The sequence below is a fragment of the Populus alba genome, chromosome 3 (assembly GCF_005239225.2).
Source record: "Populus alba chromosome 3, ASM523922v2, whole genome shotgun sequence".
Classification (NCBI taxonomy): Eukaryota; Viridiplantae; Streptophyta; class Magnoliopsida; order Malpighiales; family Salicaceae; genus Populus; species Populus alba.
In genome coordinates, this window is record NC_133286.1 from 4,636,814 (window position 1) to 4,664,783 (window position 27,970).

Here is a 27,970-nt window from a genome sequence, read left to right on the forward strand (position 1 = left end):
ATGTATTTCCATTAATTTATAATATACAAGTATATTTCCACTTTTTTTTTAGTAGAACATTTTTCCAATAGAATATTTTTTTGGAATTCCAAATTATGATATTTTTTTTAACAATAAAAATATCATTAGATGAGTTTGTATATAAATTGAAACTAAAAATGCATTAGGTATTATGGTTTGAAAATGACAATTGAAATACTGAACAATATTTAAGATTGGATTGAATTAAACTAGATAATATATATTCTTATTCTATGTTTGATGCACACAACACAAGTTCAAATAGTTTTGTTTTTTATTATTGATATTTTTTCAATCATCTGTTTTAATCTTTGCATTTTTATTTTTATAATATTTTAGTCTTTACTAGAATTTCTTTGTCATCTAGAACAATCTAGTTCTTAAATCAAAAAGTTTTTGCAATTAAAATCTTACATGCACATATCTATTTTAATAAAACTGGTCAAATTTTAATTTTTTAAATTAAAAGATAAATAAGCGATAAATAGATAATATAAAAATTAAGAAAAAATATTTTTTCTACAAATTTTTTGTCGTGAGGAAAACTTTGGACAAGATAATGATCAATCCTTGTCATGTTGAAAATGTATATCAAATAATTTGATGGTGTTTGAGAGTGTGATTATAATTATTTTTTAAAATATTTTTAACTGTGAAATATATCAAAATAATTTTTTTTATTTTTAAAAATTATTTTTAATATCAATGCATCAAAGTAATCTAAAAATAAAATTAAAAAAATAAAAAATAGAGAGCCAAACACTTCATTTATAGATTGCCATGTGCAACAAATATATTTTTTATTGTATTTTATTATGATCTGTTTTGTGCTTTATATTATTTAATATATTAAAATAAATTTAATAAATTGTACTGAAGCAAGATCTAATATAAATGTACCTTTGCCCGTCCCTTCAACAAAATGCTGAGCTGTATATTAATTATCAGAGGCAGTGATAACTAGCTGTTCTAACTAATCCCTATACTTTTAAATATGTTTACAATGCGGTCCCTTCATTAATTTTTTGTTAGTAAAATGTTGAGCTTTCAGCAATATTTCCTTAGTTTGTGCCGCTAACTTAACGGTAAAATGTGATTCAAGGATCAATTAGTTATTTAAATGAACTTGAGGGATTAATCTGTTTGTTTAACACAAATACAGACACTAGTTAAATAGAATTTAACTCAAATTTTAATCATCATATGCGTGCGTGCGTGCGTGTGAGCGAGCTTGTGTTTACTCGTTAATTTTTTTAGAAGGAATCTGGAAAAGAATAAAGTCATCCATTTCACTTGGGTCCAGCATTCCTCATCTCTCCCCTCCGAGCTCTCCCTCCCTCCCTCCCTCCCTCCTCCGCCTCTGGGAAACCGCCGCCGCCAAGAAGGCTTCAGATTTCTGCCAGGTGCTTCTATTTCTATCATGCTTTTGTTTTTAAAATTTATGGGTGTTTTCATTTATTTTATTGTAATTATTATTCAGAGACTGAAATTCTGTTTTAATAAGTAAATTAAAAAAAAATAATCGACCCGATGAAATCTCTGCTAGTGAACGCAATTCGATTTTAATAAGTAAATTAAAAAAATATATAATCGGATCCGATGAAATCGCTGCTCGTGAACGCAATTCAAAGAAACGCACAATCAGCCGATTCTAATATTTTCTTTTTCAATTTTTCCCCTTAATATACATGATATTATCCGATTTTTCTCACAGTTATTGTTGTAATAATCAAGCCCTGAATTCTTTAACCCAAATTTATTTTATTTTATTTTATTTTTTAGAGGAGAATAGAAATCAATTCAAATCTTTTAGGCTCGATCGATATTTTGTTAATTAGTTTATGCAGCAGCTGGAGTGGAAGAGATATTACTGCTGGAATGGCCGAAAAATGAGCTGTTTGGTGGATTCTTCTTGTTTGGAATTTACTGAATTCTTCAAAATTATTGTGTTCTTAACAACAATACGATATCCTTGGGTTTTATGCTCGCTCACACATGGAAAAAAGAAAGAAAGAAAAGAACTTTAAATTTTATAATCTGGTCATGTTAACGCGAAAAATAAAAATAATAGGTCTGCCTTGATAACCCTACATGATATATCTTTCTTTTTAGGACTGCTCAGCTGGTCTTGAGTATGAGGTGAAAGCTTGAGTAGGACAGTTAGTCCTAACCAAGGACTGTATTGTGATTGATTGAGTTGAAAGTTAAGAGCATGTGAAAGTGTAAAACAAATGACCTCGTTCACTTCACCCCAAAGGGGCACCTGTGCATCTAGTTAGGAAGAACATTTTATAACTTACCTCAAGGTCGAGCATGGTCAGGGTTATTGTGTTGTCTATTCCGAGAAAGGTGTGCCTGCAAATTTAATCTTATTTCAACAAGAGTTGTTAAGTTGATTCTTATCTGTCTGCTCTTTAGAGTTGATGATAACATGAAATTTTCATGGTTAATGCTTGTTGTTTTCTTCTTCATTTTCCTAGCTTAAAACATCCTAGACAATCTCTTCATGTTCTATTTGCTGGGGTATTTAGACTGCTGATATTAATCGGGGATTGAAAAGCCTTGTTTTATTACTTTGTTTTGTTTTCTTCTTCTTTCTTTATTCTCTTGGGGATGTGGTATTCTCCTCTTTCTATTTACACTATTTCCTCCATACAACATGTATTCTTTCAGAAAAGTTAATTCATACATAAATAACAAGAACCAGGGTGGGGGGGGGGGTTGGGGTTTGACGGTATGTATTTGGTTGCGAGTAAAAATTGGTAAGCACTTGAAAAAGGTCCTGTGCTGAATCTAAATTGGTAAGATGTGATATACTGATATCTAGAAAGATAACTTAATCTATCTATTGAAGTAAAGCATTTAAATGCGTATACAATGTTTTTGGAACATTAAATATCTATTTGATCAGAATCTGTGAACCTAAAACACAATGAATACAAATGCAAGTTTGTCATTGTAAACATTGCATCAATGATCCATCACGAGTGTTGCTAGAAAACATCAAGTTAAAATTGAAGCACCATGAGTTTCTGTATGGCTTGGTTTACCAACACTCGCCATCTGTTGGTGCGGCAAGTTATGAACTAGCTGGCTAGTTTTTTGCTTCCTTGGTTTTAGAAGCACCATGAAGATTCAGGCCCAAATCTTGCTTATAATACCTGTATAGCTGAATAACCAAGATCCTAGCACCTTGCCTTGAATGGTCGTGTATATTTGTTATAGCTGTTCAGATTTTATGCATCCATATTTGGCAGAATTCTTTAATAAAGTACATGCTATTAGATGGAAGTTCTTTTTAAATCTATTCAAGTCTGAATAAACTGATATTCCAACTTTCATGACTTTGATGTGCTCTTACTCTTCTGTTCCTGATTTTCTTTTTAGGGTCTAGTCTAACGTGCAATTAATTAAATTTTTTTTTTGGTGATAGAAGTGATTTTTTTGGTTGGCCAAAACCCCATGGATGCCAATAATTGGAGGCCCACTGCCCCAGGTGGAGAACCTGTGATGGACACAGGTGATTGGAGAACTCAATTGCAGCCTGACTCACGGCAAAGAATAGTCAACAAAATGTAAGTATCTGTTTCCTAATATGTGCAAGTGCTGCAAAATAGTAAATCTGCAAAAGGTTAATTAAAATCAGCAGGACTGCCATGAGGCAACCTCAAGTATCATACACCTCTGTTTTTGTCTTTTTCATTTTTCACGTGTTTCTCACAAGTGAACTTGAGGGAATAAAAAGTGCTGGGAAGTAATTTTTGTTGGAACTTCTTGTGTAACATATTCTTTTGTTGATGACCTCTAGGATGGCTGCATGAAGCTTGTCCGCTTTAAATTTCAAGGTTAATCTATTGCTATGAGCATTGGTGTTTCAATTTCAACCTTGAGTTGCAACTGAACTTAAATGAATAGTGTTGGATTTGAGCCTTCTATTTGCTTTAACTTCTACAGGGTTGAAATGATAGTGATCTTAAAGTACAAAAGCAGCTGACAAAAATCATTTAGCTACAATAGTGCATGGTTTCCTAGTCTCTCAATTTAAAGTTGAATGTTTTGGTGATATCTCTACATCCAAATTCATATAGACAGCTACTGTTGGCACTTGCAGTAGCCAATGAGCACTGTAGAGTATATATTGCTAAGTGAGATAAGGTTAACTCATTGCATTTTCATAAATTAAAAGGATTTATCTTCTTGTCTTTGTCAATTACAGTGTATGTATAAAGGTTTTCTTATTCAGAGTAAATTCTATTGTAATGTTTTCAAAAAGTTCCCCTGGTTTGCAACTAATTCATTTTTATATCTTGGAGCATAGCCATAGCCATAAATGGAAGGTTCTTCCAGTTCAAGAAAATTAACCATGAAGCTCGTAACTAGAATTTTAGACAGAAGGGTGGCCAAGTGAACTCCTATACCCTGTACCTCTGGAATAATACGGGGAAAGGAAGTAAAAATAGATGTCTGTATGTTGATGCCATATATTACTTGAACGACACTCGGCTATATCATTATTTGTTTTTACCTTTTGCTAATGATTCCGTTGTATACATTTCTGATATTGGTGTGGTGCATGAGTTCACGGTTCTTTCTCACTGCTGCTAACTTCTCTGTACCTGCCTTGTCATTAAAAATTAAATGTAATGTTTTACATGTGTAGAATGGAGACATTAAAGAGGCATCTTCCGTTTTCTGGTCAAGAGGGATTACAAGAACTCAAGAAAATTGCCGTACGGTTTGAGGAAAAGATTTATACTGCCGCCACCAATCAGGTATTCGGCTAATGCTAGGTTCAATAATTTCAATATTCTCTAGACATGAATATACACATGCATAAGTTTGTGGATTTATGCATGCACACATGTGTGTGTAGTGTGTCCACACTTTCTCACTGGTCATTCTGTAGAAGTTCTCATCTTTTTGTTAATTCTCTTGACAAGTGTTTTATTTAGAGTGACCAACGTCCTTTTCAAGTACAAGGAAGTGTGCAAAATGCAAATAATGAATCAATACATAAATAATTGAATAAAAAGAGAGGACACAGAAGTATATCCTCACAGAAGATGCAAGTACAAAGAGCCTAGCATATTAGAAAGAGCATAAATCCCTTTTCCCCCTTCTCTTGTAACATGGATTGCGCAGAGATCTAATGTTTTGTTATTGATATCTGATTTCAGTCTGATTATCTGCGTAAAATATCTCTGAAGATGCTTACAATGGAGACCAAGTCTCAAAATACCATACCCACTGGCAATGGTAACAAACCCCTGGATCCAGGAGGTAATAATGCAGCCAAGCATTGAATTTCTAAACATCCTTACCTTTTGTTTTATATTTTGCATTGTTATCAAACTCTTTTACATTTTATTGCTGCATATTGCTATATTATTTTTGTTTTCTGCTCCCCCCCCCCCAACCCCAAAATTGTCAAATGACACTTTTATGTTTTTAGGTAAAACCATCTTAATCATTTCCCTCATAACTTTACGTGTGAACTGTCATTGTTTCATTTGTTTTTGTTGCTCAATGCCTTCTTTTTTTCCTTTTTGCCTTTTATCTTGAACAGCATCTCATAGTATGCCGCCTCAAGTTCACAACCAAGGGCAGTCGCTCCCTATCTCATTGCCCACTAATCAGTCTCAAGCACGTCAGCAGTTATCACAGAACATGCAGAATAGTATGTCATCTAATGGAGTTCAAAGTTCTGCTGGTTTACAATCAGCAATGCCTTCTGTCTCCAGTTTAACCCAGACTATCTCAAACACTGTTGGACAGAATGCTAACATGCAGAGTATCTCTGGTGTTTCACAGAACCCAGTGGGGAATTCAATGGGACAAGGGATTCCCTCCAATATGTTTGTCAATTCTCAGAGACAAATGCCAGGCAGGCAACAGGTTGTTCCTCCACAGCAACAGCAGCAGTCCCAAAATCCTCAGCAGTATCTTTATCAGCAGCAGTTACAACAACAGCTTTTAAAGCAGAAGCTTCAACAGGGAAATCATCCACACTCACTTGTGCAATCTCACATCCACCAGCAGCAACAGCAGCAGCAGCAGCAGCAGCAAAACTTGTTACAGCCAAATCAGTTGCAATCTTCTCAGCAATCTGGTTTGCAAACATCAACTGTTATGCAGCCTTCAATGATGCAAAATGTCTCTGGCCTTCAACAGAACCAACCATCTTCTGTTCAACAGTCAACACAACCAATGCACCAGCAACATCCACAATCAGTCCTTAGGCAGCAGCAGCAACAACCTCAACAGTCTGCTGGTATTCATCAGCAGCAAACACCAATGATGCAGCAGCCACTATTGCCTTCACAACAGCAGCTAATGGGGCAACAATCAAATACCACTAACATGTCGCAAAATCAGTTAATTGGACAACAAAACATTGTTGGGGACTTGCAGCAGCAGCAGCAGCAGCAGCAGAGATTGCTAGGGCAGCAGAATAACCTTCAAAATCTGCAGCAGCAGCAGCAGTTAATGGCTCAACAAAATAACCTCTCAAGCATGCATCAGCAACAGTTGGGCCCTCAAAGTAATGTCACTGGTTTACAGCAACAGCAGTTGCTTGGAGCTCAGCCTGGTAACTCAAGCATGCAATCTAATCAGCACTCTCTACACATGCTACAACAGCCCAAGGTTACACTGCAGCAGCAAGCACAACAAAGTGGAAGTGCTTTGTTGCCGAATCAAGGGCAGCAGTCACACTCACAGCTGCCACAGCAGCAATTGATGGCACAGATTCAATCACAGCCTGGACAGCTGCAACAGCAATCAAATCCATTACAACGTGATCTGCAGCAAAGGCTTCAAGCATCAGGCTCCTTGCTTCAACAGCCGAATGTGATTGATCAGCAAAAGCAGTTATATCAACCTCAAAGAGCCCTTCCAGAAACGTCCTCAAGTAAGTTTTTCTCATCCTTGCATCTTTCTAGCCTTGCTCCAACTTTAATTTTGCAGCTTTGTGCTTTCATGTTAGATTATAACATATTTATTTAAATTTCTTGAAAATACAATAATGGTTCAAGTCAGTAATGCTCTTTTTGGTAGCTTTATGAGCTACGGCTGCCACTTATGGCATCAGAAATGCCACTGCTATTGGAGCCATTGCAATCACACGTACATTTGTTACAACATAATGTCATCCAGTGCATTGCACCAACTATTCACCTCTCATAATGGTTCAAGTCAGCAATGCTCTTTTGGTGGCTTTATGTGCTACTGATGCCACTGCTATTGAAACCATTGCAATCACACTCGTTTGTTACCACATCATGCCCTCCAGCTCATCGCACCAATTGTTCACCTCTCATTTTGTATTTAACGGACATGAATTTTAAAAATATATGTATAACTGGACAATGCATTTGACACTAGGGTAACTAATCATCAGCCAAATGATTTTTATGGGAAGAAAGAAATTAGCAAGTGGACTAACTCTGAGGCACTTAAGGTTTGGTGTGCTGATAAATCATCACCTTGCTGGAAAATCTCATGATCTCCTCCTCGATGCTAATTCTGTAAGGCATGTGAAGTGTTTCATCTCTTAACTTGTTAAGGAACAAGGACTGTGATGCATGGCTATCTATATTTTATGATTGAGATGGTTTATTTTAAAGATTTTCCTGGTTAGGAGGTAAAGCGTCACTTTTGTGCTTTTCTTCCATGATAAATTGTTTGAGCCTTTTTTTTTAATATATAATGATCACTTGTTGGAGGGGGGTCTTTCTGTCTGTTTGAATGATTACATAACGTTGAGATGGAGTTCCTAGTACTCCAAGTCCAAAAAGGACTTGTATTCCTATGTAAGAAAATACTAATGGTCCTATCTAGGATAGGGAAAACCTATTAAAGCTCCTTATTCTTAGGAACAATAAAATACTAAATAGAAATAAAACCAAGACCTACAATATTCCATAATTTTCAGCAAGTGTGAAAATTACAGAAATACCCTTGTGTGCAGAAATCATTCAAAAAATACATGAATTCTAATCTTTTGTTGGCTGTATCAAAATTTTTGTAGCATCCCTAGATTCTACAGCAGAGACTGGACATGCAAATGGTGCTGATTGGCAAGAGGAGATCTACCAAAAGGTAATTTCTGTAGTTTACTGTTCATGTATGTCATTGTCTTGCAAGATTTCAATGGAAAAGGTCTCTTGGAATTTGGTACAAGGGAGTTTTATTCAGCTATGGTTGTGATTAGTTAGGAAGCATTGTAAGTTCCATGATTGCAGCAACTAAGAAACGATAAATTACTGATAAGATGATTAAAGGTAAATATTCAGATTTCTAGGTCAAGAGGGTTATTTTCTTGGTACTGACACAACAATTTTTTCTATTGCAAATCTCTCCCTTTCAATTTTTTCCCTGTATTTCCATACATTTATTGTGTGGTGAATTATTATTTTATTATTTCCAGTAAGTCCAATTGACAATACTTCTTACTATAATAGACAAACTTGAAAACAAGAGTGAACTATTTCTGAATAGTCATCGTTACATTTGGTTAAGTGAACAGTTATTTTCAGGATTACAATCAAATTTGTTCTGAAACATGTGACAATGGAAGAAAGGAAAATAAGTGGACCTAATCCATTGAATCATGACGGTCCAGTATTGTTGAATTTTATAGAAAACGAGGTTGAAATTCTGAATCGTTTAATGGCTGTAGTTGCAATTCATAACTGCATATTTGATGAGGTCAATTTTTTTTTTGCCTGGGAGGGTACTAAAATGGGAATAGGAGTGGTTGTTGATAATTAGGATATAAGGGTTATAAATCTAAAGTTACAAAGCTAAGAAGTGTTTACCAAAGTCATGACATCCATTGACTTGAGTGAGAACAATAGAAAACAATGGTGAGTAGTTTGCCATGAGACAAAGTAACTGAACTTGACCAACCCCTGAATCTTGTCTGAAGGGGAAAACTACACAATCCTTTGCATCTTTGCATGCAATCAATAACTATATTCTCTATTGAGTTTTCAGCATTGATTCCACTCTGCTATTTTTATCTCAAACAATATATGCTGTCCTCTGCCATTTTATTTATTTATTTATTTATCAATTCTCTCAAGTTTGCTTATGTTGCTTTCTGACTCTGGCACCTGAAGAAATCAAGCATATGATTGATAATGTTTTGCTGGTTATATGTACTTCCTAGATCAAAGTTATGAAGGAAACGTATTTGCCTGAAATAAATGAAATGTACCAGAGAATTGCTACCAAGTTACAGCAGGTAAATTGTCTTTGTAATTTTTTCTGATTTATTTGCTCACACATGATTCATAAACCCCCACAGTTGAGCTTTTGTATTAATATGTTTTCCCCATCAGCATTGCTTGTCACTGTATCATCCGCACTAATTACCCCCCCACCCCCAACCACCCCACAACCATGCATTGACACAGAAGAATTGGAATAGAAACATTTTTTTCACTTATGTTTTACTAGTTTTGCTACAAAGGGTCAATGCAATTTTTAATTCTCGTGTATGTTAACTTTGCTTTCCAGCATGACCCTCTTCCACAACAACCGAAGTCAGAACAGCTTGAAAAGCTGAAGGTATTCAAGGTCATGTTGGAGCGCTTGATAGCATTCTTACAGGTCTCTAAAAACAACATCACACCTACTTTCAAGGAGAAAGTGGGTTCCTATGAGAAGCAGATTTTAGGTTTTCTAAACCCAAACAGATACAGGAAGCCTATTCCTAATCTACAGCAAGGACAACTTCCCCAACCTCATATTCAACCTATGCAGCAACCCCAATCTCAAGTTCCTCAATTACAGTCCCATGAAAATCAACTGAATCCCCAGTTGCAATCAATGAATATGCAAGGTTCTGTACCAAAGATGCAGCAGAACAATATGTCAAGCTTGCTGCATAATTCTCTTTCAACTTTATCTGGGGATTCGACGTCACAATCAAACATGATGAATCCAATACAACCAGGCTCCAATTTAGATTCTGGACAAGGAAATGCACTGAGCTCATTGCAGCAGACACCTGTAGGATCTGTACAACAGAATCTCGTGAGCATTTCCCAACCAACCAATGTTAACACAATGTCAACACAAAGTGGGGTGAGTATGCTGCAGCCAAATATTCCCCTTCAGTCGAATTCCAATATGATTCAACACCAGCATCTAAAACAGCAGCAGCAGCATGAACAACAGATGCTACAAACACAACAGCTTAAACGATTGCAGCAACGCCAGAATCAACAGATGCTACAGCAGCAGCAATTACACCAGCAAGCCAAGCAGCAGTTGCCTGCACAGATGCAGACACACCAAATTCCACAGCCGCAACAGATGAATGATGTAAATGAGATGAGACAGGGGATTGGAAATAAGCCAGCAGTCTACCAACAACATCTCCCAACAGGTCAACGCACAGCTTTCCCACGTCAACACATGAAACTAGCACCTTCATATCCTATTTCTTCACCTCAACTACCTCAGCATGCTTCCCCTCAATTACAACATTCATCTCCTCAGATTGACCAGCAAAATCTACCGTCTTCTGTGACCAAAACTGGAACACCTCTGCAATCTGCAAACTCGCCTTTTGTTGTCCCATCTCCTTCAACTCCTTTAGCTCCATCTCCTATGCCAGGAGATTCTGAGAAACCAGTTTCTGGTATTTCCTCACTCTTAAGTACTGGAAATATTGTACACCAACCATCTGTTGCCCAAGCACCGGCTCCATCCCTTGCAATTGGCACTCCTGGGATATCTGCATCACCTTTGCTTGCAGAGTTTACCAGTCCTGATGGTGCTCATGGCAGTGCTTTGACAACTGTTTCTGGCAAGTCAAATGTTACAGAGCAACCACTTGAGCGCTTGATTAAAGCGGTTAGTGATGCTCTCTTTTTGGTTTTACTCCACCCCACCCTTATTTTGGAGGTTTCTGAAAAAGAAAAGTTCTTTGTGAATGAGATGGTGATGCTGTAATTTTTTTTCCCAGGTGAAATCTCTGTCTCCCAAAGCACTTAGTGCATCTGTTGGTGACATTGGCTCCGTTGTCAGTATGATTGACAGAATTGCTGGTTCGGCACCTGGTAATGGATCTAGAGCTGCAGCTGGTGAGGATTTGGTAGCAATGACAAAATGTCGCCTTCAGGCAAGAAATTACATCACCCAAGATGGGATGACCGGATCAAGGAAAATGAGGCGCCATACAAGTGCCATGCCCTTGAATGTTGTATCATCAGCTGGCAGTGTAAGTGACAGCTTTAAGCAGTTTACTGGTCCAGAAACTTCTGATTTGGAGTCAACTGCAACATCAAGTGTCAAGAGGCCTAGAATTGAGGTATTAACCATCAATAACAATGTCTGTTATGTGTGCTCTTACCTCTATCCTGTTTGAACTTCTGCTATTTGTTTTCTTATTGTTTCTAATTAATGATGTTTGAAATTTGAATGTTTCTGCTCTTATTTCAGGCTACAACATTATCTTATTATGTTGAAATATATTGCTATGCAGTTCCATAGAATGCCATTATTTCTAAAGTTTTCCTTTTGCAATTTCCTCTCCCACGATTATATTTGCATGTTAAAAAAGAGTAACATAAAAGGGGAAAACAAATCTGCGGTGCACAACAATTAGATGATGTATTTTCACTAAAAATCTCTGTTGTGAGTGAATAGAGGAAGGCATTTTATCATGTAATAGGATATTCAGGAAATTACACTTTAAAAGGATTTAGAATGCATTCTAAGTGCTGTGTGATTTACACCTGACTCTTGATAGGAAGGCTCATTTCATCTTATTCTCGCTGGATGAATAATGTAGCTTTTTTTGCAGGCCAATCATGCCCTTTTGGAAGAGATAAGGGAAATCAATCAGCGACTTATAGACACGGTAGTTGATATTAGTGATGAAGATGTTGATTCAACTGCAGTAGCTGCTACTGCTGAAGGGGGTGAAGGAACCATTGTCAAATGCTCATTTAGCGCTGTGGCTCTTAGTCAAAATTTGAAATCACAGTATGCTTCAGCGCAAATGGTGTGCTTTCAAACCTGCTATTATGATTTTAATAAACTACTACCCATTTCTCTGTATTTATTTAGCTTTATTCATGTGCAGTCACCAATTCAGCCCCTCAGATTGCTTGTGCCTACAAATTATCCAAGTTGCTCACCTATACTGTTAGACAGGTTTCCAGTTGAAGTCAGGTAAAAAATGTGGCTATACAGTTTATACATTTTCCATGCTCTTGAAAGTCTAGATAGAATTTGATGTTTCCATATGGGAATTTTTTTTTCCTGGGTTTCCTCGAGTCTGATCATTTGAGATCATTTTCATTGTCATGCTAGTAGGGTGACAATTCTTCTTTTGGATCAAGCCTATAGCTGGAATAATGAGCAAACCTGTAAACTGTTGCGATCTGCTCACTAGAAATGAACCCTAAATGATATCTGGTTTGCTTTGCTCCAAGTTTAGATGCAAAGTTTCTTTTATTGATCGCTCCAATGATTATGCTGATCCATAATCGGAGATAATCAACTTAATGTTGTCAAGAGTTTTTCCTTCACTTAGCAGCTTTTTACGTTCTGATATCTAAATCTTCCTCTTCTTTCCGCAATAATCTGGTTCTTCTGCAACTCTTTCTAACAGTAAAGAGTACGAGGATCTGTCAATAAAAGCTAAATCCAGGTTTAGCATCTCTCTCCGAAGCCTTTCACAACCCATGTCACTTGGAGAGATAGCAAGGACTTGGGATGTCTGCGCCCGTGCGGTTATTTCAGAGCATGCCCAGCAGAGTGGCGGTGGCACCTTCAGCTCAAAATATGGTTCTTGGGAAAACTGCCTGAGTGCAGCTTGATCATCCTTAAAGCAGAGGAAGCTCTGGGCACGATTGTTTAGTCAGAGCAGAGATGGAAGATGTCATGGCCGCCTCACCTGTGATGACCAGACGGGCTTTTTTGGATTGACTGGCAGGGATTTCTCAGAAGCACAAATCGTCTGAAGTTCACTTTCTGAAGAATTCAGGGTTCTTGTACCATAGAATAATCATATTTGTTGTTTGGTGAAATACAAAAATGTAATCTTATGTTTGTGTTATCGGATGCATTCTTGGCTACCGGCATCTGTGAAATAAAATGAATTCCTCGTCTTCTGTTAAGTATAACAAATACTCGAAAGTTATAATATGGATACGATAATAAACAATCTACATGGGGTTTTGTTTTCAAGAACATCAAGGATTCCCTCAACAAGGCCCCTTCAAATCCAACACATGATGCAATTAATTCTTATACTCGAGTGCTCCTCCAACGAGGCTATTTCAAGTCTTTGCGTATTAAAGGTTTGAAAAAATTCAATTTCTTTTTTTCTTCAAATTAATTTATATTTTTGTCATTTTATATCATGATAATAAAAATAATGTTTTTAAAATAAAAAAATATTATTTTAATATATTTCTAAATAAAATAAAAATTATTATGAATTTTTTTCATCAAAGTATTGTCGAACAATTTCTAAAATTACCTAGTAACTTTTCCTTACAAGTGTGTTTGGTAATGCGGTATAAATCATGTAATTTTAAATTTTGAATTTTTTTTATTTAAAATAAATATTTTTTTATGTTTTTAGATTGTTTTAATGTGTTGATGTGAAAAATTATTTTTAAAAAAATAAAAAAAATTAATTTGATATATTTCTAAATAAAAAAACATTTTAAATCACTTTCACTATTATAATTTTAAATATACCCTATTTCGTCTGCCACAAACCATGTCATGCTTCGAGTGGACCTCAATTGTCGATTTTTCGTGTCTGGATCACATTCTCTAGATGGGTTAAACCATTGACTCGATGATCATTTCTTCATCGATAATCGAACTGCTTATAATTTGTGTCAAAAAGCTTAGTAGGTTCAATTTGTAAAATGATGTCGTTTTTACAATTTGAATGAAAAGCCCTGGAAGTCTTTTGAAAGCTTAGAGATAAAATTGATTAAAAAAAAAAAGAAAAAAAAATGGGCGGTCAGATTGAGACCACCTAATGATCTTTTTGAGATTTGTTAAATAAAGAAAGCTTCAGAATCAGCGCTTTTGTAATATAAGATGTTTATATGTAAGCCAAATCGAAATTGAATTTGACTACGTGTTACACTTGATTTAATGTATAAGTTTATAACAATCTTTTTTTCCTTATTTTTTTTGGCTAGGATTTATAGAAAAATGTATCCGTAGGAAAAAAAGGAATGGAATATATTTGTTAAATCTTTTGTATATTTTTTCAAAAATTATTTGAGCAAATTATTGTTTGATCCCTTTTTTTATATTTTTATATAGATTACATTTTTTTATTATATTTTTAATATATATATAGTTGTATATAATATTTTTTTTATTTTATTTAATAAATTTTATGTCGATTTCTATTATAAATTAATTTAATAAATAAATTTATTAAATATAATATAGCAAATGTGTCACTTTGCTTTTGAATAAACATTTTCTTTTTCATGTTATAACAATATCTTATATATATATATATATTTTGTTTGTTATTAATTTTTTTTTTTGTTCAAATAAAATCTATTTTATTTAATTGATTGGGATTATAATTCAAATTATCAAAAAACAATAAAATAAATCCTTGAAACGTTTAAATATTTTAGAGGAAAAATATCACGACACGTGCCATCAGTCTAGTTTAACAGCCATAATTAAAGTTAATTGATGCGTGTGAGATGACATTTTCAACAGAGACTTTTTGAGAAGGGGACCAAGCTGCCATGGGTCTCTATCTCCACAGCCTGCAGCTGCGGGAACAGCAGCCGCCACCGTCACTCTCCACATCACACACACACAAACACAACATAGTCCACAATAATCCAAACCCAAATTTCCAAATAAAAAGCAGCTATCTAATACTTTCTTCTTCTTTTTTACATTAAAAGGTATTTTCAAAACAATTTACATATTAATTTAGACTGATTTTTTTTTCCCGATATTATATAATATGGTATATTGAAGAAATATAAATATTTTTTTTAGATACTAGCTTGTCAAGAATATTGTCTTTTTCTTTGTTTATAAAAATAGTTTAGGGAGGTAAGAATAGTTTATACGTCAATCAAAATTAAATCCAAGCATTATAGTTTAAACTCGAAAAAAAATACAAAGAAGTGAGAAATAACGCCAGAACCACCGGCATACTCCTTGGATTGTAGTTGCCTAATACTTATGGACTAGTAGATAGCGTGGAAATACTTGCAGTGTAGTAGAGAGAGAGAGAGAGAGAGAATGGCAAACTTGGTGGTGAAAGGAGGAAGCAGACCTCCATGGGTGGGATTAGCAGCAGCATTATGGGTTGAGATAGCGGCTGGGAATGCATACAACTTCCCACTCTACTCTCCTGCTCTCAAATCAGTAATGGGACTCAATCAGCAGCAGCTAACAATGTTGGGTGTGGCCAATGATATTGGAGAGAATGTGGGATTGCTCCCTGGCATGGCCTGCAACAAGTTCCCTCCCTGGGCTGTCCTCTCTGTTGGTGTTCTTGCTTGTTTCTTGGGCTACGGTGTTCTTTGGCTTGTTGTTAGCCAGACTGTCAAACCCTTACCTTACTGGCTGGTCAGACATCGTCAACTTTTTTCTTTTTATTACATACCTTGATGATTGCCTTGCTTGCTAGTAGGTAGTTCTTGGCGAGGTAGATTTTGAAAGAATTCAACTCTCTATGGAATTGTATTTGCTTTTGTATCATTGCTTTATCATGGGGTTTGATGTGTTTCCAATCTTGGTTGATCAAATCAGAGGCTTGATTACCTTTTGCTTCATGAGTTTGGTTGATCATCAGGCTTTGGTGAACCCTTATTATATAGAATTAATGACTTGGAATTAGTGATTCTACTCTCTTTTTTCCTCCTCAGGAAGGAATGATAGATAAATTTTATTTAGTTATAAGATAGATTTCCATTGTGGATTTATATCTAAATTATCTTGATGCTTGCAAGGCCTGTGTCAATGCAAATTTTTTAATTGGACACCCCCCTCCCTTTTCTCTTTTTTGCCTATATAAATGGTTGAGGGCAAGTCTTACTTCTCTATAAAAGTTATCGCTTAGTTGATTTGGGGGAAGTTTGAAGTTTGAACTCTAGAAATGCAATTGCTCCGATTAAGGAGTCATTTCACTTGCTCACACTAAAGCTCCCTTAAATGCTGGAATACTGCACTCTCTTCTGTTGAAACTCAATCTGGGAGTGCTCCATGATTATTGTTCCGATTAAGGAGTCATTTCATTTGCTCATACTAAAGCTCCCTTAAATGCTGTAATACTGCACTCTCTTCTGTTGAAACTCAATCTGGGAGTGCTCCATGATTTAAAGTGTTCCCGTGCTGCCTTTTTTTTCTTAAAACAACTCGTTTAATATTTCCAGTATTTCAAGCACTGAGTTTTTCCTCATTCAGAGTATTGAAGCAACAATTTGTACCTCATGGTTTTATCTTTCATGGCTGGAAAATTCTGGCTAAATTAGTTTGATCCAGTCTATCGAGGTGGCGCTAACTAATAGAAAGAACATCAATATGCAGAGTTTGGCTGTGGTTACATGTTTGGATGGAAAAAACTTATTGTTTGGGTGCTTGCCATTATATTTTCCTGTTGGAAAGGCTGGGTGTACGTTTTGAAGCATCTTTGAATGGCCAGAATCCAAATAATATACAGAGGGTTTGGTAGGCCTGATGGAAGGTGAAAACAATGTTTGGTAAATAAAGATATCTAGAACCCAAAATCTTTACACATAGAGATTCTAATACAATGTTAAACTAATCATTACTTTCTAGATAACTTATTTGTGTCGGTGCTGGTTGTCATGTTGCTGAGATTTTGAGAAGTTTGGTTGGAGCTATCCAATTTCCAGCTGAAGCACAAGTGTGACCTGTCACAAAAACATTAAAGTATGCTTTCCTTTTTGTTGCTATTGCAGTTATGGCTGGCACTTGTTATTGCCACAAATAGCAATGCATGGTTTGGCACAGCTGTGGTTGTGACCAACATGAGAAACTTCCCTCTCAGCAGGGGCACTGTTTCTGGCATTCTCAAAGGTTACGCTGGGATCTCAGCTGCAGTATACACAGTGGTATATAGCCTGGTGCTTAAAGGCTCTGCTTCAAATCTCCTGCTCTTTCTTACACTTGTCATTCCCATTTTGTGTTTAGCTATGATGTACTTTATCCGGCCATGTACTCCAGCTTCTGGAGAAGACTCTTCAGAGCATGTCCATTTTCTCTTCACCCAAGCTGCAGTTATTCTACTTGCCATTTATCTCCTCGCAACCGCTATAATAGAGACTGTGGTTTCTCTTAGTGATGCTGTTTCCTACATTTTAGCGGCAATCGTGGTTATCTTTTTGATATCTCCTCTTGCAATTCCTGTCAAAATGACCATTTTTCCTTCAAGGCCCAAGAAAAACCTGCCATCTGATTCTTCAGATCATTTGGTGTTGGGGGAAGGTGAAACAACTCCAACAGATCCTTTATTGACACCATCTTCATCTGTAACATCTCTAGGAAGTTTTTATGAGAATGACGATGCTTCAGATGTGGAAATACTTCTTGCTATGGGAGAGGGAGCAGTGAAGAAGAAAAGGAGGCCCAAGAGAGGTGAGGATTTCAAAATTCGTGAGGCTCTTATCAAGGCAGATTTTTGGCTTCTTTGGGTGGTATACTTTCTTGGGGTTGGTTCTGGAGTTACTATTCTCAATAATTTGGCTCAAATTGGGGTTGCTTTTGGTCTTGAGGATACAACAATATTGCTTGCTCTCTTCAGCTTTTGCAATTTTGTTGGCCGCATTGGCTCGGGTGCTATTTCAGAACATTTTGTCAGGTTATTACTCGTTCACTTATTGTCAGATATTAAGTTGAGATTTGAAATTTTTTTTTTTTAAAGAAGCACAATGATTGATGTTTTTAGGCGCTTATTCCTAGTGAAGCAATGCCAGTTTTCTTTTATCATTTGATAGGACAAGCTTTTTCTGGACAATTCTTGGTTGTTTCATTGACGTGCAATTTCAATCTATTCTGTTCCTCCCCTGCCTTCTCAATTTTCTCTTCATATTTACTGGTTTATGGCCTATAATCTCCTAGTTCTGAATTTCAGGATTTTCTTGTTTATATGACGAAATCACACGTTATTGCAGGTCAAGAACAATTCCTCGAACCTTGTTGATGACATGTGCACATATAATTATGGCCGTAACGTTCATTCCTTTTGCATTAGCACTCGATGGTATTCTTTACACTGCTACTGCTCTTCTTGGCATCTCTTATGGGATTCTGTATGCTGTAATGGTGCCAACTGCCTCTGAACTTTTTGGCTTGAGACATTTTGGTTTGATATACAACTTTCTGCTGCTAGGCAATCCTGTTGGTGCGCTACTTTTCTCAGGTGTTCTTGCCGGTTATGTATACGACACAGAAACTGCCAGGCAAGGAAGCTCTACTTGTTTAGGTCCTGATTGCTTCAAGGTAACATTCCTGGCTCTAGCTGGCTTCTGTGGACTGGGAACCGTCATAAGCATAATCTTAACAGTTAGAATATGGCCAGTTTACCAAATGCTTTATTCAGGGGGTTCTTACAATCTGCCTCAGAATTTAGGCCATTGATGAGTGGCAACTATTAGTTGCAACCTCAAAAACATGGCGGGACACCCCTTTTTCTGCGACGGACTGCTCGATCGGAGTCTTGTAGTGTGCTAAATAATGGCTTCGATTGGTTATATAATTCTTCCTCTGCTTTCTGTAAATCACAAGGTAGTAACCTCTCGCATTCTACCAGGGAAGAGATGAGAAAAATGATAAATCCTATAGGTTGATTTCCATCCCCCAAAACCATGTGCCTCAACTGTACTCGAATGGTTAGATAATCATAGTCAGTGATGACATGCTGTTTCCATAGCAATTACGGAACTATACTTGTCTTGCATAAATAAATCCAAGGGCCAGATCGTTTTGTATTTCTGAATACGAAGCTCTTTCCTTCATCTCTTATGGCAACTCTCCACGAGAAGAACCACCACGACTGCAGGCGGTGACTGCATGAGTTCAAGGGGCGGAGCACGGTCTGCCAGAACTGGCATCCCCAGCTGGTAGAAGGTTCCTTTCCCCAAGATCAATGAAGAAGGGAAAAGGGCGATGGGAGTTCATTCATCATCCTTCCATCTAACTGGAGCTTCCGACTGCTTGAATCTCTGTGATCCAACCTTTCTTCCACAACCTCTAGAAAGTCACCTCTCATGGTTTCTTTATGCAAGGCATAACGCCATGCCTTCCACGTCAGAACCCAATAATACTACAATGCCCTTGTAAAAGAGTGTTTCAGAGTGTTTTTGAATTTTTTTTGTTAATTTTTTTTATATATTTTTTCATTATTTTAATATACTATATTAAAAATAATTTTTTAAAAAATTAAAAAATATTATTTTAATATATTTTTAAATAAAAAATATATTAAATTATTATAATTATTATAATCCCAAACAGGTCCCTAACTAGCGGATAATGGGAAAAGATTTTTAGGAGGGTGAACAAGCCTAACAGCCTGGGGTATAAAGGGATTAAAAGTAACAGGGTGTATATGAAATCTTTAGAACTTGGGGGACCAAAATCAGGAGTATTTATGAAACTTTAGAAAGTAACGGGGTGTGAATTTAAAAAAGACATCACGATTTAATCCCCTTGTCATTTATTGATTTAGTAATGCTGGGCATAATATTTTTTGTAAAAGTATTTTTTAATTAAAAATATATTATTATTATTATTATTATTATTATTATACATTAGCATATAAAAAATTATCAAAAAATATCTAAAAAATTAATTTAACATATTTTTTTAAAAAATAGATTAAAACACAACTAAGAACCCCGGAGCACTGGACATTAGGAGTACATGGTATTCATGCTATCTTTTTAGCGTAGTGTGTCCCTTCACATCAAGAAATATAGAAAACACTGAAAGTGTGGGGTTTTTTTTTATTTTTCTATTGTATACTTACTACTCACTCTTATATTTTACTGTTGATTTATTGCTTTTATTTATTTATTTAGTCCTCAATTTTTTTTTCAGGAATGCATCATTTTTTTGATCAAATTAAAGAATAATGAAATCAAAGACTAATGATAAAAATAAAAAATAAAAAATAAAAAAATCAAAGTGAAAAAACGCCACAAATAAATGATGATTTCAAAGTTTTCACAAAAAATTCATTTTAGTTCTTAAACTTTACATATCATACCTATTCATTCCCTCAATATTTTTTCAATTCAATTTTGATATAAAAAAAAAAATTGTTATTTTTTTAGTTTTTTATTTGAGAGATGAGAGAGAGATCACCAAATTTTAATAGTAGAGAGAGAAAAATATCGTTGGCATCGATTTCAGCTACCAAAACGATCAATTTTTGTGTTAAATAATTTCATTTAATGATAGAAGTTCAACTTAGATGTTTTTTTTGTTACATTGAAAGTGTCTTAAAAAACAAATATAAACTTGATTTTTTTTTTTAAGTTGATTTCAGGTTTTGAGACTTTGTTTTTTTGTTTTTTGAGGTCATGATTGGATTTATCAAGGTGTCTAGAATGTTTTTTGAATATTTTAGGTTAAAAATAGGTTTTTGAATAAAAAACCTCCGGCCTTGACTTTTTGGTCACCGGTAATTAGAATCTAAGCAAAATTAGACGATGTGTCATTTGCCATCATTTATTTTTTTTCAAAAAAATTAGAGCAAATAACATCTGGCATAAAAAAATAAAGGATCAAGTGTATATGCCTTTACTAGATGGTCAAGTGTGTTGGCCAGCCCAATAACACCTAGCTTTTTTTTTTCTTTTATTTATGGTTTTTTTCTATGTTTTTGTTTCAAAATAAATTTTTAATTTAGATTTAAATTAATATTTATTCTCTCATTTAATATTTTTTTTATTTTAGCCTTTTTAAATAAAAATTATTTTTTAGTTATTTTCTATACATTTAGTCTTTGGAAAAATTATTTTAATTCATTTATAATTTTTTCTTTTTATGTTTTACATAAATAGAAAAATATTAATTTTTTTATAATATTCTAATATGTGTAATATTACATAATATTTTATTTTCTTTAATTTAATTTAATCAATTTCTTGTGTCTATTTTTTTTATTGTTAAATAAAAAAATTATTTTGTTAAATAAAGTCATTAAAGACAATCGGGTTAAAGATTCATATTATGAAGTCAAATATCTTGATTTATATATTTTTTTATTTTTTTTATTTTTATCTTGATTTATTGTTAATAATTTTTTATTTATTTATTAATACATTTATATGTATGCATAAATTTTTTACTTTATATTTAACATTGAAAAAATCTATATACAATTTATTTTATAAAAAAAATAATCTAACACCCTATAAAGTTGAAATATACCAAATAAATAAATAAATATAATTAACAAGTGTCCCGACTACTTTCATGGATGAAAGTGCCTGAGCTCTATGCAAGAAGAATTGGGGCTTACAGATACGTCAGTCCCTTCCAATTTAAGATTGGCAGATGAGAGCAAAGTAGAAAGTAACTAGTAAAAATGCCAAATGTAGTTGTGAAAGAAGGGAGTAGACCACCCTGGGTGGGCTTGGTAGCAGCAGTATGGGTTTTCATAGCAGCTGGGAATGGCTACAACTTCCCACTATACTCTCCTTCACTGAAATCAGTGTTGGGTTTTAACCAGCAGCAAATAACAATCTTGGGGGTGGCTAAGGATATTGGAGAGAGTGTAGGTTTGCTCCCTGGCATTGTCTGCAACAAGTTCCCTCCATGGGCTCTGCTTTCTGTTGGTGTTGTTTTTTGTTTCTTGGGCTATGGTGTTCTCTGGTTTGCTATTACCCAGAGTGTTTCTGGCCTGCCCTATTGGGTGGTAAGTGATCATCTTTTTCCTTTTTCTAGCTGCTTAGTTGCATTTAAGTGGATTTGTTGATTGGAGTTTTTTTTTTCCTACACTGCACAAAACATAGAATCTTGATTGCCTGGGATTTAGAGCTTGATGGGTTTTCCAAATTTGATCGCTGAAATTGCAGGGTGATGACTGCTTAGTATCTGTCTCTTTTCTAGTATTCTTTATCACTCCCTATTTATTTGTTTGTTTGTTGTCTTTCTTTTCTGGGCTGCCCATTTAAGATTGATTAACATGGATAGTTTTCCAGACAAGTCTAGGGTTCTGCTTTTGTGTTTGATTGGAGTTTCTCGAGAATCATACCATGGGGTCCGGTTCCATGATGTTTGAAACACTCAATAATTTGAGAACTATATAACTATTAGTATCATTACAGGAAGAATTTGCTTTGAGTTGTCATCTTTTTTATTAGGAAACAATTAAATTTTCGCAGGCATAGTTGAGGATCTGATTAGCAGTCATTTTCCTTGTATAATTTCTGATTAGTTGGTTACAGTAGGGGACTGCAACCAACTAATTTGGTTTAGTTTTTGTGTCTTGAAGGGAGGACTGCCTCGTGTTCCCCCTATTAGATGAGGGATTCTAATGTTTCATTTTTCTTCTGAAATAGTGAGTGTGATAAAATCTTGTTGCAGGTAAAAAATGATCCCTCGAACCTTGTGGATGACATTACCACCAACGGTCATGCTCATAACCTGCATTCTTTTTACATTGGCTCTTAATGGAATTATTTACGCTGCAATTCCTCTTCTCGGCATCTGCTATGAAATTTTGTATGCTATAATGGTGCCTACCGCTTCCAAGCTTTTTGGCTTGAAACATTTTGGTTTGATTTACAGCTCCATGGGGCTAGGCAATCCTACTGGTGCACTTCTCGTCTCAGGTTTGCTTGCTGGTTTTGCATATGATGCTGAAGCTGCTAAGCAAGATAGCTCTGCTTGTGTCGGTCATGATTGCTTCGAGGTAACATTCCTGGTTCTAGCTGGTGTCTGTGGGTTCGGGACAATCTTGAGCATAATTTTGACAGTTAGAATTCGGCCAGTTTACCAACTACTTTATTCAGAGGGTTCTTTCCGTCTGCCTCAAACACCCGGCCATTGACCAGTGGAGATTACTATTATCGTCTAATGAAGTTGAGAGTTCCTTTTTTGCAGAGGCATGCTTCGTTGTCGTAGTACTCTAGACAGTGGCCTACAGCGTCTGTATCTAGCTAGATGCTGCGATTACTAAGGTGCTATATTTTGTTTGTCATCGGCATCTTTGTTTAGTCATACTGTTAGAGGAAGGCACATCCAAGTTGTATCACCTTTTGAGGAAGGTTATTGCAATGCTATGTCAACACAAATCAGGATTGTGTAGGGGAAATCATCTTGGAATTGTTTCAACATTTTTTTTCCTATACATCATTATGCAGGTGCCTATTATTTATGTTTCTTAAAAAAAATTCTTGAGGTAGAAAGAGCAGTATCTGTGTTAAAGATCAGCTCCCTCTTCCTTGCTTTGCTGCTCGAATCTGCACGCACTTTGCCTTGTCTCTATGCACCTCTTTATTGCCAGCTGCTTTGATCTGTTGCCACTTCCTCGAGGAAGTGGTTAATGTAGCCAACTGAGTGAAAACATGAATCTACCAAAGGAAACCTAGGGCTCCGTTTGTTTGCAGGAAAGTAGTTTCCTTTTAGAAAGTGAATTCCGTGGAAAGTAAATTCCTGGAAAGTGAATTCCGGAAAAGTATTTTCCGATGTTTGGTAGTATTATGGAAAATGAACTGGAAAATACTTTCCAGTGTTTGGTTGTGTTATGGAAAATGAACTGGAAAAATAATTTATTAATGAATTAAATTTTTTTTCAAGTTTATCTAATATATATAAAATATTTAATATAAAATATTTAATCACTTACAATTGTCATAACCCAATTTTTGACCTTTTTATTTTATTATTTAAAAAAAAAAGATGATGAAAAATAAAAATAAAATAAATGAAGGATTAATTAAAATTTGGGTTAAGGGCAACATGATTGGAAATTTAAAGATTTAATTAAACTCTTGACTAGTTTAATTAATTAAATCAAGGGTTTAATTGGAGAATTGATTTAATTAAAATTTAGATTATTTTAATTAATGAAATCAAGAGTTTAATTGAAGAATTAATGAGTTTAAGGAATTAATTAAACTTTGATTTAATCAAAAACCCACCGCTTTGCATTTTAATTAACTGCTACAGTGGCAAGCGAATTATAATTCACTTGCTACAGTGGCAAGTGAATTATATCATTGCCTACTGTGGCAAGTGAATTATATCGCTTGCCACTGTAGCAAGTGAAGTATATCGCTTGCCACTGTAGCAAGTGAAGTATATCGCTTGCCACTGTAGCAAGTGAAGGCGTGCGCTACGCACGCCGAAAGGAAAGTGTTTTCCTTTTCTAATAGAAGGAAAACATTTTCCTTCGAGCACGTTATTAATTCTAGGTGGATGGAATTCAGTTTCCTTTCATTATTTTCCTTTATCGTCGCCAAACATAGGAAAAGCAGGAAAGTGAATTCCAGGAATTCACTTTCCTACAATCAAACACGGCCCTAATGATATAGAGGAGTAAAATCGATCCACAAAAGTGAATCTTATCATATTCTTTACCAAAAGACAATATGTCTGGACTTGTTCCTGCACAGAATCTTCTTCACTACATGTCCTAAAACAATCAATCCAGTAACAGGCACTAAAGCTGCTAATGCTTTCCTTTGCCTGCAAGCACGCAAGCAAGGGAGACCATCTCATACTAAAATAGACCCTGGTGCCAAATTGTGCCCCCATCTCACCCACCCAACAGGAATGAAAACAAGATCAAAATGTTACTACCAAACTAGACTCGAGACTCTATGGTGGAAGAGCACAAAAAAAGCCATCTCTCACCGCTTAAACTGAAATCAAGAAGGAAAAAACAAAAGAAAACAAAAACAATTCATGTTGGTTTCAAATTCTGGAACATGGTATCCCACCTGAACTCTTCAACACCAGTTGTCCAATACCCTTCGTCATCGTCCTCTAACTTCTCCTCTTTGTTGAGATCACAAGTCACAGGACTCGAAAAACTATCAAGGGCTGGCGCAGCAGAAATCATAGGAGTGTTTGAAAAACTACCATTTGTAAGCAACAACTTGCTTTGTTTAGCCATCATCAACTTCTTGTTCCTCTTCAACATGGCTCCTCTCCATCTGTTACCGTAAACAGGCCCGGGAACAAGAACAAGAGCCGACTCCTCGCGGTGAACCCATGTCCTTACGTACTTAGCTAGAGACCTCTTTGTTCTCTTGATTGCAACAAGAACCCTTGCCATGGCACGTGAGCTCGCTCCCTTCTCCTTTCTTGCAAGCTTGAGGATCTCGAGCCTGTGTTTGGCTATTGACACCCCCATGCTTTGAAGAAATTCATGGTTAAAGTAAGCTATGTCTTCTTCTTCAAGCTCATTGTGAGCGAAGGCAAGGCCATATTCATACACAAGAGAAGGCTCCAGGCCAGTTTTCGATAGCCACGAGAACCAATCCATAGCTTTTGTGTGCTTCAATGTCTTCGAGAAGAGTGTGTGTGTGTGTGCGTGTGTAATGTGGTGGAGAGGCAATTGTAAAACAAGAAGAAAAGGTGGAGTTGCTAGTAGACTTGGACGTTTCTTCAGGAGCTTAGCTTTTTTATTTTTTTCTCTTATAAATTGTTATGGTGGGTGAATGTCGAAAGTGACTTAAAGAGAAGATATTAAAGGGAGGAGGGGAGGGTTTCCATGGCCGTGTTCCCTCCAAATATGCGGCCAAATTGCCATCAAGCTCTCGAGGAGTGAAACCTAAGGACTCCATGTGGAGATGGTAATGCCATCAATCACGGCATGGGAAAAGGCTAATGGTAGGGACACAACAGCACTTGTCTTTGAGTGTGTGAAGTGTGGCTAAGGCCTAAGGGAGGAAAGTGGCAAGTGGGAGTGCATCTTCAAACACGGCAACTACTTGGGAAAAAGAAAGATGGGTCTTCTTTTCGATAGAATTAGAGCAATCAAATCCTCTTCATTGCTACCAAGGGATTTGAACCAATCTCAATTATGGGAATTTCTGTAAGCAATCAACCAAATTCTTCACCGATTTTAATTAAGCATCTAATCATGTAGAACTTGTTTCTTTTGAGTAATAAATTGCTGGATATTTGGTAGATTTAAATTTTTAATTATAAGATGCATAATGAAATATCTTATTTATCTTTATAAAAATATCTTGGTTGCTAAATATGAGTGTTTTGGTCTTATCTTTTTATCTAAGTAGTAAAATACCTCCTTACCCTTGGGGCTTTGTTTTTTATGCCTCGGATTTGAAGGGATTTTTTTTAGTTTCCCTATTAGTTTCTCCTTTTATTTTGGGTAGAGTGGAGGGTAGTTTTGTTTTTTAATTAATTAAAGGTGTTTTAAAAAAATCTCGTCGGTGTGTGTTGGGCATTCGTTGGCCACTCTATCATCTTTGGACGACCCGTGCTGCTAATTCTAGTAATAAAAAATGACTTCTCGGGATGTTTTTAGATTCATCTCAATATCTCCTCCATATCACGATGGCTTGTATAGAAAACAAAACTCTAGTTTGGCTTTAACGACTATTTTTTTTTTCTTTCTTTCTTTTCTCTCTCTCCCTTGATTTTAAGCCCTACCCTGCAATATTTCAAATCCTCCCCTTAACTTCTCTTTTTTCGATTTAGTCCCTAATATTTTGGTTAATATTTGAAATAACTATGAAAATTAAAATTTGTTTCAATCTCATCCTTATTTGAATTTTTTATATATCAGATCTAGTCTTTTTTTCTTTTAATTGTTATTTATGTCATATGAGATAATTTTTATAATTTATTTTTTTTGTCGATTTCACCTTGGATTTTTTTTTTCCTATCAGGTTTTATACTTATTCATTTGATTGTTGTTTTTTTTGTTTGCCAAATTTTTTTTAGTTTTTTTTTTATACTCAATTCCATACTTTAATATTGAGTTGATTTGAATTTGAACTTCTTCGTTAAGCCAATGTTTAGAATTTCTCAAACAGAAATTTGAGAAATTAACTCAAGACATTCATGAAGGATATTTATTTTATTAGAGATTAGGTTTTGTGTTTTTTTTATATGCTTTCTAAGTCTTTTAATTTTTTTATTTGGTTAGGTTATCTTACGTCTTTTTACCTTTTCTTCTTTGTTAAATATATTTTTTTCAAAAAAAAAATATATATATATATATATATATATACATAATTTTGAAAACAATACATGTTAAATATAAAATATATTTTTTTATATTTTATTTTGTCTTATCCACCATAACCAAAAAGATACAAAGATGGTTGTTTTGTCTTGCACATCACTATCAAACATAATTATATCTTTGTCTTATTTTCTATCTTGTTTCCCTTGTCTCCGTCTATTTTGTCCTGGAACAGTAACCAAACGCTACATAACTGACATAACACCTAACTAGCTATGATAAACTAGACTTGCATTGTAAATTTTTATCCAAATAAGACACAATTTTAATTCACAATCCATATACATCATTGTTTGAGACCCTTAACACATATGATGTGTGTTTTTATGGTGTTTATAAAAATTAGTATGCCTTATTATAATCATCATAGTTTTATTAATAAATTAGATTTCTGGTAAGTGTTTTGTTACATGCCAATCAATTTTTTTATGTAAAATAATTATAAAAAAAATCTAAAACCCAAGTCATCAAATCAATTGGCAATTTAAATAATATGAATAAAAGAACACAACAACAAAAGAAAACAAGATAAAAAGAACCTGACATAAGCCCACTCAGAATATCAAAAAAAACCTAATGTTTAATGGCAAAACTGCTAAATAAAAAACTTTCAAAAAGCAACAAAAAAAACCTAGTTAAACTAGGTTAACTCAAAAGATTAAGTTAACTTCATAAAAATAAAAAAGAAGAAAACAAGGATCACTTGAAAGGAATGAGAAA

At 35.1% G+C, this 27,970-nt stretch overlaps 3 protein-coding genes across 7 annotated transcripts; 2 read left to right on the forward strand and 1 right to left on the reverse strand.

Moving 5' to 3' along the window:
- The first annotated feature begins 1,276 nt into the window (after positions 1-1,276).
- On the forward strand, positions 1,277-13,233 carry LOC118037849 (mediator of RNA polymerase II transcription subunit 15a). Of its 3 annotated transcripts, none has more exons than XM_035043974.2 (12): positions 1,277-1,424; positions 3,458-3,596; positions 4,682-4,793; positions 5,199-5,301; positions 5,588-6,931; positions 8,051-8,121; positions 9,194-9,268; positions 9,544-10,887; positions 11,000-11,344; positions 11,840-12,040; positions 12,122-12,210; positions 12,653-13,233. In XM_035043974.2, the coding sequence occupies exons 2-12, from the start codon at positions 3,484-3,486 to the stop codon at positions 12,858-12,860; spliced, it is 4,005 nt and encodes a 1,334-aa protein (XP_034899865.1). In that variant the 5' UTR covers positions 1,277-1,424; positions 3,458-3,483; the 3' UTR covers positions 12,861-13,233. The 3 variants fall into 3 exon arrangements, with proteins under 3 accessions (XP_034899865.1, XP_034899864.1, XP_073264385.1); XM_035043973.2 differs by having other exon boundaries at positions 1,281-1,424; positions 3,455-3,596; XM_073408284.1 differs by having other exon boundaries at positions 1,361-1,424; positions 3,518-3,596.
- Positions 13,234-15,107: 1,874 nt separating this feature from the next.
- On the forward strand, positions 15,108-23,454 carry LOC118037850 (protein NUCLEAR FUSION DEFECTIVE 4). 3 transcript variants are annotated; one of them, XM_035043979.2, is made up of 4 exons: positions 15,108-15,621; positions 16,977-17,875; positions 18,189-18,516; positions 22,940-23,454. In XM_035043979.2, the coding sequence occupies exons 1-4, from the start codon at positions 15,292-15,294 to the stop codon at positions 23,075-23,077; spliced, it is 1,695 nt and encodes a 564-aa protein (XP_034899870.1). In that variant the 5' UTR covers positions 15,108-15,291; the 3' UTR covers positions 23,078-23,454. The 3 variants fall into 3 exon arrangements, with proteins under 3 accessions (XP_034899870.1, XP_034899868.1, XP_034899867.1); XM_035043977.2 differs by lacking the exon at positions 22,940-23,454 and having other exon boundaries at positions 15,116-15,621; positions 18,189-18,277; positions 18,407-19,012; XM_035043976.2 differs by lacking the exon at positions 22,940-23,454 and having other exon boundaries at positions 15,118-15,621; positions 18,189-19,012.
- Positions 23,455-24,560: 1,106 nt separating this feature from the next.
- LOC118037852 (uncharacterized) lies at positions 24,561-25,913 on the reverse strand. The gene has a single exon (XM_035043981.2). It carries the CDS (start codon positions 25,517-25,519, stop codon positions 24,935-24,937), a length of 585 nt encoding a protein of 194 aa, XP_034899872.1. The 5' UTR covers positions 25,520-25,913; the 3' UTR covers positions 24,561-24,934.
- Positions 25,914-27,970: the final 2,057 nt, after the last annotated feature.